Raw genomic sequence first — 10,540 nt, 5'->3', positions numbered from 1 at the left:
CGAAATTTTGATCATAAGCGTTCCAGTTATCGATTTGCAACATGAGTGCATCACCAAACATCGACAAGATCGACAAGATCGACAACATCGTGGAGATGGTAAACACATTGGTGTCACTAAAAATTCCGTCCGAAGGGCTGAAGACGTTGGACGAAATGAAAGCAAAAGTGAAAGAGACACTCCGGTCGTCAAAGAACAAGTCAAGTTGGACGGCAAAGGAGGTGAGAACCCTACAATATCTTTTTAAAATATGGAAAACCAGCAAACTTAATATATAAACGACATTTTCGGTTCAATGGTGGAAGTATCTAGATGTGACCCTTAATAAATGGTAGATGCAGATCATATCGTGAAATTCAGTAACGAATTGTTTAACAGCTCTCTTGATTCCAGGTTAGCCATCGTTTGTAATTTTATGCCATGGCGATCTATTCAATGATGGCATCTTAGAAATGAGTAGTACAAGAAGAAACCTTATTCCCACGAACAGAAATAGTAGCATGCATTCACCCGCCAAATATTTCTCTAAGTTCAAACTTAACAGTACGTAAAGCAGTTTGAAAGGCGGCTAATTACTTCTTGATACTTTCGTTAACGATTCTTACAACTGGGTGTCAGCAAAATGGTCCCAAAGAAGAAACTGCAAAGTTGTTATTCCACAATGAGAGGTTATCATGCATACTGATGTTCTTAATTTAGCAACTGAGCTTGGTTGAGCAATGATCGAGCCTCGAAGGCTCAAATTGAAAAATATGGCACTTAGAACATCGAGGATTGATAAATTTTGGTGATATATGCTTGACTTCTGGCTTTTCCTTGTGCTTTGCGGTTGAAGTTCGGAAAAGTTTGTCGTTTTAGCTCGGAAGAAATATTTGGGAAGATGTTGGTGATTTTATCAGGTTTGCATTTCTTTATTTTCTTAGAAATGCTTGCATAATTTCTGTAACATAAACGACCACGGACTTAGCCCGGAGTGACTTGATGTTCTTCTACGGTCAAGGAGAGCCACAGATTTTTTTCTATCATTCGTTACTCTCTGCGAAGAGTTGGAGTCCCTTGCTGCTTCGGCTGAACATAAAAATTTGCTTTGTTCGCATAATACATGCATATTTACATAAGTAATCATGGATAACGTGAAGCTACGTGATGTAATTTGGCAGGAAGCAGGGCACAATTGGCTGTAATATGCTGGGACTTGTTGAACTCCCCTGGCTTTGCACCTATTGTTCTATTTAGGAGGTGTTTGTTTATTAGCTATTACTTGGCGCAAAACAACGTACCCTATTCGGCTAGCCGAAAATTTACGAAATACTCGTAGTATTCGCTCCTCGCTATTTGTATTTTCTAGAGTGCTCGCTGCTCGCAAGAAAAATTTGACCACTGCTCGCATGCTCGCAAGTTCTCGCAAATGCTCGCAAAGACCATCGATACCCCAAACAGTGCTTATTGATTCTGTAGAATCTAGGGTGATTTGGAAGTAAAAGAATCCGTCAAAATGGCCCGAGCGTCGCGTTTTTTTTGCTTCAAATTCGATCGCTTACCTTCCTCGGAATTAAAATCGTCGACCTTATGTTTAGGACAAAATGTATTGCCAATATCTTCGTCGGCCTTTCACGGATTCGATCGATTTTGGTATCAAAATTTAGCTGGTCATTTAAGCGTTGCTCCAGTGCACTCATCGTAAACAATACGATTACGAAATTCAATGACCAGTATGATCGCGCGGCAGATCATACCGTTTGCCAACTGTTTATAACGCAGAAAAAAATTAAAATCTCGACAACGTTCCTATAAAAACACAAAAAAAAGGAAGGAAAGTGAAAAACAACTTATGAGCATTACATTTTGAGGTTACGTTGTTCTTTAATTTAGGAATTATGACTCGCACAATGAATTGAAAACGATCTGTCTCACCTAGGCTTTAAAGCGTGACGCCTGATATGGTGAACACTTTCGTTGATTTTAGGAACGATTTAGCACCGATTTTCAGGATTTTGTCTACCAGTTTGCTTAAAAAGGAGTCATTTTCACCATCTGTTAAGTCTTACGGTCATAAACGAAACTTAAGTTGGCAAAAGACAGTGAATAGTGAGGCTAACGCGTGTTCCGCGCGACGCGATGTTTTTGTCCCTAACTTCACAGTTCGGTTCCGATTTAATGTTTTCAAAGGCACTTTATTCTACCTCTGTTTAGTCCAAAACCGTCTCCAACAAATGTGTCGCAGTTTTGGAAAGTCTCAATCAGATCTGATTGTTGTGCGCCGAGAAATTCTTAAAAGATTCGAGCAAATCAGTTAATTTTCCAGGGGCGCGTGACAAGCGTGCTACTAATCAATCTACTTCTTAAATTAAGCTGCGCGCAGAACAGCGATGTGAATGTAAAAGTGATGTTATAAGTAACAAGGTTTTTTCTAAAAATGACTGTAAAACGGTTAAATCGACCAATTAGGCCGAAAAGTAATCTTTAATTTACACAGGTGACTGTTGACGCACAGCATTTGTTTCATCCTGTACCCTGTAATTTTTCAGGCCTTTTCAGTGTTGACAGAGGCAAAGAAAGAAGACGAAAAGAAACGAGCAACCTTGCTCAAGTTCTATGAACGCACGGAAGTTTGCTTGGGCAGAATGGATGAAAAAGTTCATACCCTTTTGGAACAGAACATCAGGAACCTCAAGGAAAAAATAGCTTCCCACAAACAAAATCTGCTGAAAAAAGAGTACATTGTTCTTGTTGCAGGTTTGTTATAAATGAACAATTTGACCGCCATTGTTTTGAAATTTTAGTTTCGCCAACTTCCTCACCCAATAGACTTAATCCTTTAACTCCCAAGATCTAATTAGTAATTCTCCTTACTGTCTGCCCTACAAGTCTTGTGATGTTAGTTGGGAGAATTTGGTATTGGATCAACTTATAATCCCCTATGTGATATTTTTCTCTATTATCATCCCTTGTCTGCTTGATATTGTATTGATATTGTAAGGAGAAATTCTGTCTTAGTCACTCATAGGAGTTAAAGGGTTAAATCCAAGACTGGAAAAGGAAAGAAAGCCTCATTCAGTTATTATGCCAATCCAACCTTAAATAATTAGTAGGCTAATGATCGAGCCATGGAGTACAATAAAACTATATATATCTGAGAGCGAATTACACTCAGTATATTTTATCCTCCGTTAATTATTCTTACGTTGAATATACTTCCTTAAGTTATATCAACAGAGGGAACTTTATCGCTAATATCTTCTAATCAAACTTGCCAGTCATACGAGTACTTTTTTAATTCTACAGGAACTCTGAATCTCACATCGTTTAAATTATATAACTTTTATTGATGGAATAAAGATCACTCATTCGTTTATTCAACATTTTTCAATTATCCAATTTGCTGTTTGGTTCAAGCATGTCAAAAGGGGCTCCAGTGACCTGTCCTTTTATCTCACAATTTTCCCAAACATCCCAACCCCACCCTTCATTCAAACCAGGATGTAGCTGAGCTTGGTTAGCCTGGTTAATAAATAAATAGAATACAGTAAGAGGGAATCTGCTGGTCCAGACTAACCAGAATTTATTGATAGTCCCTCTAACGGAAGTCTGTCTTTTGAGCGTGGCACATCATATGGCCAACCTCGAACTCAGTGGCGGACAGCAGAAGGAATAGTTTTGTATGAAAACGAATAAGAAGAAGAAGGGAAACGGTGTTTTGTTTGGGATTTCTGGTGGAGACGACCGGGGAAGCAGATTCTCTTGTTCGACGTAACTTAGTGGAATCGACACATTCTTAACTTTTTTTTTGTCTTTCTTCCCTCCTTATTTTCACCTGTTTATACTTATTAGGCGAAACAAGTTCAGGAAAGAGCACTTTATTAAATCTTATCCTTGGAGAGCAGCTTCTTCCTTACTCCCTTCTGAGTACCACATCCACCATCTGTGAACTAAGATATGGAGATACACCAAAGCTGGTGGCGCACTTTAATGACAAAGGATCAAGGGATACTACAAAGACTGTCTTCTTAGACAAGCCATCGGAAGCCTCCGAGCAGAGTTACCTTCAACAGATTTCCGAATTCGTCCACCAAAAGACGAACAGAGAAAAGGGTTCAGATTACGAAAAGATTGAATTGTTTTGGCCACATAATCTGTTGAAGGTTAGACATTAGCAAACTCAGTAACTATCTGACGTAGTTGGTCGCTTATTTTTTTGGGGGGTTCTCATTGTATTGTGTGATGTCTTCCTTAGCTCTGATTGACCTGTGTGATTACTTTGAGTTTTGTCTGATGACAAACAATCGAAATGCACTCTAGAGAGCGATCCTCAAGGACAATATTTTGCCTCAATGACTGTAAATATATGAAAAATAATGTATGTGATCTGCGGATTAAGAAATGAAAATGAAAGCAAAGATCGCTTTTATATTTAATATGTTGCTTGTTACATCTCATATTTTATGTGTCTTTTAGGAAAATATCGTAATAGTCGACAGTCCAGGAATTGGCGAATCTACCATCATGGATAACATAGTAAAGGAGTACCTTCCAGAGGCTTTCGCATTTATTTACGTCATCAACAGCGGAAACGCCGGAGGAATACAGCGAGATAGGGTAAGGCACTTTGAGGTGCGAAATGCATTCTCTTTACATAAATAATTAAAGGAAAAATTTGCTACAAAAATCGTATCATTTTTTGAAACCTCTCTTTTTAACATGTGTAAGAGTAACTTAACTGTTCAAAACTTTTCGTCAAATGTGCTAGAAGAAGGAACTTTACGAACACGTGTTGTTCCTGGAGAGCGACAACGTAAGGCATAACGTCACAAAAAAGGCAACTACTGAACTAGCCGAAAAAAGTCGACAAATAGCTAAATTTGTATCTTTATCTTCAGTTGGAAAAACTTATCGAACACGCCAGAAAGGTATCTCTTGACAAAGGAAGGGAATCTTCCTCAAATTGTGCTCTATTCGTTTGCAACAAGTGGGACCAGGTGCCGTTAAAAGAAACTGGTGACGTGAAGAACCATGTCGTGACAAAACTCACAGAGTGCTGGCCTTCTTTAGATCCAGAATCTCAGATCATTTATATGTCAGCAAAAGAAGCCACTAAAGTTCAGAATCTTGGAGCTGTCACGGAAGACTTTTTTGAACTAATGAGTGGTATCAAGTCCATGGTTTTGAAAAGTATTGAAACGAGAGTACAGATTCAGTGGAGGTAAATTGCCTTGAATCTTTAGTGACAAAATGATTATTCAAGAAGTTGCATCGCAGTTTAAAATTTTGTTTTAGTACTGGGTACAGGAATGAAAAATATCCTTTTTTTTATTGGCTGCGCGAAATGTGTTTTTCAAGAAACAAAAAAGCATTAGCCGAAGGTAATACAGTCCATAAACTGTTAACTCAGTGCAAAAAAAAGCCAAGAAACTCTTCAGCCTGGCTTTGCATGAGTAAATATAGTGACGAAGTATAAAAGGCAATGTCGTTTATTCTCAGGTGGCTTAACTATCTTCTTGCACGTATGGCCCTTCACACGGACGCGTTCATTCGTAATTCGTCCGAAGATCGTAAAAATGTGACAAAGAGAATGATGACTATCACTGACCGCCTTCTGAGTATTGAGAGGCAGCAAGATACGATAAGCAAAGGGCTGCAGTCGCACCTCGAAAACAAGACAGGCCACGCTGTGACTGCACTGTCCACATACCTTAAGTCTCCAGAAGTTATGCAGCAGTTTTCTTCGTGGACGTTAGATGACGTTCCACATACTGAAGAAAGCTGGGAACGGACTAAGAATTACATCCAAAAGGCGCTGATGAAGCGACTTCAAGAGATGATAGAGAAATGGGAAGGAAAGAACCATGTCTTTTCCGATGTTCGCGCCTGTCTGATTCGATACTTTCACGAGAAGTTCAGCTACTTCGAAGGTCAACTTAAAACGCTAGAGGGCTCTGTCCTAGCCGGAGATGCTGCCAGCTCAGAAAGTGACCCGCTGGCATCGGATGACTTTAGCGTCGCCGAAAAAGTCATCATTGGGGTCACAAGTCCAATTTGGGTTCCAGTTGGTCTGGTTGTCCTAGTGGTCAGTGTCCCGGTAGTTGGTGCCATAGCAGTTAAAGAGAAGTTGGAAAACTGGAATAAAACAAGACAGTACAACCAAGACAAGTGTGCCTTTATGGCGAAAGCTTCCCAAGAATATCTAAATGAAGCAGCTAAAGAAGAGCATCTACAGTTGTTCGTGATGGAACAGCTTAAAGAAGCTCAGGTTTGTCTTCAGCAGGTCCTAGATCGGATCCCTCGGCTCATAGAAGAGGACAAAATGTTGTGTCAACAATTGAGAGATGAGAACCGTTCTAAGAAAGAAGTAGAAGATTTTTACAAGCCGTTACACAAGAGGAGTGTACAAATAAGGGATGAGATGGCCCTGTTTGGCATCAAAGAGGTTTGCACCATGGACATCAGCTGCGACGATCTGGAGTGGCAAGACCATGCACCTCTTGGAAGGGGAGCGTTCGCAGCTGTTTATCGAGGAAAATTAAAGATACGAGGAGAGGATAAACCCGTAGATGTTGCTGTGAAAGTGTGGAACGAGGAGCTCAACGAAAGTACTGCTAGTGGCTTCCTTTCTGAAGTAGAGATACTCAGGTTGGTTTTGTTATTTTATGGATCTTGAAATGTTACATTAATCATGAAACAAGGCCCAACCTTCCTAAAACCTTGGGGAAGCACTAAACATAATCTGGCCGGTAGCCAATGAGATATTTTCTTAGTCGTAAAATTCTTTTCTGTTCAAGAAGCTCATCGTAATAAGAAGATTTATTTTTCAATTGCAGGATATTTTTCTGACGCTTTCAGAACACCCAGAATCTAGGTATATTTTAAGGAACATTGGGATATTAATTAGGAAAAACCTTTACAGTGAGACATATTACCATTCATTTTGCAACAATTTATTCCCCTTCGAACTCTCAAGTTGAACTAGCACCTGATTGCTCCTTGAATCAAGCATGAAGGTCATGAGAATAAGTGAAATGATCGACAACAGAAGAAGTTCTTTATTGATGATCAAAATTTTCCTTTCAGTGTTAGAAAATGAATAAATGGGGTGAGTTTCTAAAAAAACCTGTGGTGCAAGGTCGGTGGGAGAGTTGATGACGTAAATTGGCTACCCTAAATTGTTAGCCCTTCGTCAGAGCGATTGAGAAAGGGCTAACACGCTCGAAAGATCAGCTTTTAAACTCTTTACGGTGGTTAATTTACGTCATCAACTCAGTATCAGAAAATGTTTGGATAACAGTATAGAGAATATGTATACTGTTTTATGAGTGTAGGTTGTTTACGCTACGTTTTCTTTATGTAGGAAACTGAGTTGTCCCTCTATTGTAAAGTTCTATGGTGCAGCACTGCGCAAGGAAGGGGAGCAGCTGAAAGCAATACTGGTGATGGAGCTCTGCAAGGAAAACTTGATGAGACACATTTTCTGGGATGAAAATAATAAACCTGGAAAGTCATCAACTGCTACAGCTGCGCGAAATGTGATCGGATGGGCAAAAGACATCGCCGATGCTTTGGAATACATTCACAGACACGGTAACGTTCACAGGGATCTCAAGCTGGAAAATATATTGGTGAGTTAAAAATTGGTAATACTGGTTATAATGACTATTTGTAATTATAATCATCTTCGTCTTTTGAGACTCATCTCGAACTTCATCGAATTTTAATTCGCTCGCTTCCATCCAGTTTTCCTGCTTTTCCTGCTACGTGGGATACCTCTGGCAGACCACGCTATCAACTCGCTTGAGTGTCGTTGTATTCGGATATGGATATTAGCCGCGTGTTTGTGTTTCTCACTGAAATTGGTTGGGGTTGCCACCTGGATGGGCGAACAGTAACATCCTGTGTTGTCATTAGTTTTCGATCTAATTCCTGTACTTTGAAGGGTCAGCATCAGATTTATTATTTTCCACGTCAAACCAACGCACCTCGAGTTAACACCTCCAGGCGTCTCATTTTCATTACGCCTTGCCTAGTTTTAAGAGGTCTCTTCTGTTTCGGGATTGCAATCCCACGGTTTCTACAGGACAATTTTTGTAATGGAAACCACAAGCGGTTACAATACATAACGTTTTGTGGAAAACTAACATGAACAAAAATGACTGAACTTAAGGAGGTTAAAACTTTGTACTAAAACTGCTTATAATGCGTTTCAAAGATATTTTGGAAATAGCGACAGATTTAATATTTAATAACAGAGCCTGATTTATCTCTATTCGGCCTTTCCTGACGACAACCCTTTTATAATATGACTTAAATTTTGTAACGGTCGAAATTTTTGGGCTTTGGAATTAAAAATGTATCAATTTCTAATTCTCCCACAGCTGTCGCAAGAAAATATCGCCAAAATAGCCGATATCGGTGTTTCTAAAGAAGCCAAAGCGATCACGGGTACCATGGCGGGAACTCCTTTGTATCTCGCTCCAGAAGTGATCAAGACCAGTTTGTACGATTACAAAGCAGACATCTACAGCTTCGGTGTAATGCTCTGGGAGATGTGGTATGGTAACAGAGCCCTTCGTAATGTGGAAGGAAATGTGCAGAAGTTTTTCGAAAAAGAGCTTGAAGGTGTAAGACCTACGCATGTCCGAGGCTCAAAAAAGCCTCCACCTGGTTTGCAGGATTTGATGCAACGTTGCTGGGACGAAAAACCTGATAATCGACCAGACGCGAGCGAGTGTTACGAGAAGTTGGCTCAGCTCTATCAGGAGTTCGGCGCACCATCTTCGTAAACACTGGTTATTAGGCAACCACCTTGAACTTGTTTACTTTTTAAGTGTAGACTGTTTAGGTGCAGCAGGGATTTGGAGTATTGTAAGATATCCCTTATGACTGTTAAAAAAAACAGATTAGCCTCACCCGCGCCAATTTTCTCGTTTCAAACTTAGTTCGTACATCGTAGAAACCTATTTTGGCCTTAGTCAGTGCTGATGCTAAGGACTTCTATCGAGACCAGTGGCATTTTGGATGATTCTGAAGGGCTTAACTAAGCGCACAGGTGTAGGTGGTTCCTCTGTTGCTTTTTCTGTCAGAGGATCTTTTGTCACGGTACAGGGTTGTCAGCCCACTGCCCTGCCCTAAACCTAAAAATGGCTTCGTAAGGCATGAAAATTAAAGCAAGAAGTGTATGCAATACGTAGATACTTACGCAGTGAGTTGACGGAATGTAGGAGTGGTGTATGGTAGGTCTTTAAGTCTCTGCAGGATGATTGTTGTAATATGTATACTATTCTTATGTCCTGGTATTCTTAAGGCCCTGCAAGCGAAAAAGAGACTCGAGAAAGTCTTAATCAAGAAAGAGAGAGAGGGAGAGATAGGCGACCGTACTCTCATGTTAAAAAGGCATAGTCCAGTCATATTATCATAGTATCATTAACTGGTCCAGACATACAATAGTTTCAATAATTTTGTAGATTTCTTGTAATAAGAGCTGGTCATTGTGTGTATCAATCTTCTTAAAACTTATTTTTTTGGGGCTTTTGTCAAATATTTGACTTAGTTGTATGAAAGCTTTTTGCCGGATTTTAGAGTAGTTTCATTTTCTGGTGGAAGACACTTGTGATCGTTAAGATTTCGTATAGAGCATTCTTTTTTTAAAGTATTAATATTAAATATAATGCAGGAAAGTCAGATATCACATATCTACGTCTAAAGAAATCACAGAGATGGAGTTGTAAGCACAAGAAGGATCAAATAACGTGAAAAGAAGTTCCCTTGGAAGAACTTTCATTAGTGAGCAGCGTACATTTTCTTGACGGAATTGTGTCATCAAACACGGGAAGAGAAAACAAAGTCTCATCATTTCCCCTCAAAAATTAGTAAACGAAGCATTTACAAAGATGATTAGAATTAATTGTTTCTTAAGATCGCAAACTGTGAAGGTCAAATAAAGACTGGATCCAGGTTTTCCTGCCATCGATCTTCCAACACTTTCTACATATCCTGACGCAGTGGCGAAATGAGCGCGTATGGCTCGAGTAGCAAAACTTGCGCTCTCATTTTGCCACTGTGTCCCTCCCCCTCATAAATAGTCGATTTTATATTGTCCCACTTTAAGCTCTTTTAGACGCGACTGGTCCCTCCCCTTGCCCCTGAAAACCATGTGTTTCCCCCCCAACAAAATAAAATCCCTCTACCCTTCCCCACAGGTGATAAATAATGACTTTTTCCTTAATGAAACTGATTTCCTAAGATAACAAAGATTTTCATTTTTTCATCTGCAAATAATCATGGACAAACTGCTACGAAACTCGTCGTAATTTAGCTCAACGTTTCGTCAGTATGTATAGACTATATACCATACCGTCAATGTCTTGAATAAGTAATGGTTCAGGTACTTCATTGTGATGCTCATGTGTTTGCTGTTCTCCCTCAAATGAATTTTCATCGCTCAATCCAGTTCAATTCAGTTCGTAAGGTGATGGAGCTCTTTTGCTTCGAGATCAGATGTAACTTCTCCCAATAATATCCATACATTATCCAGCAATGAGGTAATGAGAAT

At 39.6% G+C, this 10,540-nt stretch overlaps 1 protein-coding gene across 1 annotated transcript; it reads left to right on the top strand.

Moving 5' to 3' along the window:
- On the top strand, positions 1-9,952 carry LOC131777566 (uncharacterized). The gene is made up of 8 exons (XM_066168536.1): positions 1-221; positions 2,529-2,736; positions 3,832-4,142; positions 4,456-4,596; positions 4,878-5,200; positions 5,479-6,627; positions 7,343-7,610; positions 8,364-9,952. Exons 1-8 carry the CDS (start codon positions 42-44, stop codon positions 8,769-8,771), a joined length of 2,988 nt encoding a protein of 995 aa, XP_066024633.1. The 5' UTR covers positions 1-41; the 3' UTR covers positions 8,772-9,952.
- The last annotated feature ends 588 nt before the right edge of the window (positions 9,953-10,540 follow it).

The sequence above is a fragment of the Pocillopora verrucosa genome, chromosome 6 (genome assembly GCF_036669915.1).
Source record: "Pocillopora verrucosa isolate sample1 chromosome 6, ASM3666991v2, whole genome shotgun sequence".
NCBI lineage: Eukaryota > Metazoa > Cnidaria > Anthozoa > Scleractinia > Pocilloporidae > Pocillopora > Pocillopora verrucosa.
The sequence above is the reverse complement of the archived record's forward strand: the minus strand, read 5'-3'. Positions and strand labels throughout refer to the sequence as shown.

Coding starts and splice junctions, on each gene's coding strand:
- LOC131777566 (XM_066168536.1), top strand. CDS start 42: ATGAGTGCATCACCAAACATCGACAAGATCGACAAGATCGACAACATC. Junction 2,737..3,831: donor GTACATTGTTCTTGTTGCAG/GTTTGTTATAAA, acceptor TATACTTATTAG/GCGAAACAAGTTCAGGAAAG. Junction 4,597..4,877: donor GAGGAATACAGCGAGATAGG/GTAAGGCACTTT, acceptor CTTTATCTTCAG/TTGGAAAAACTTATCGAACA.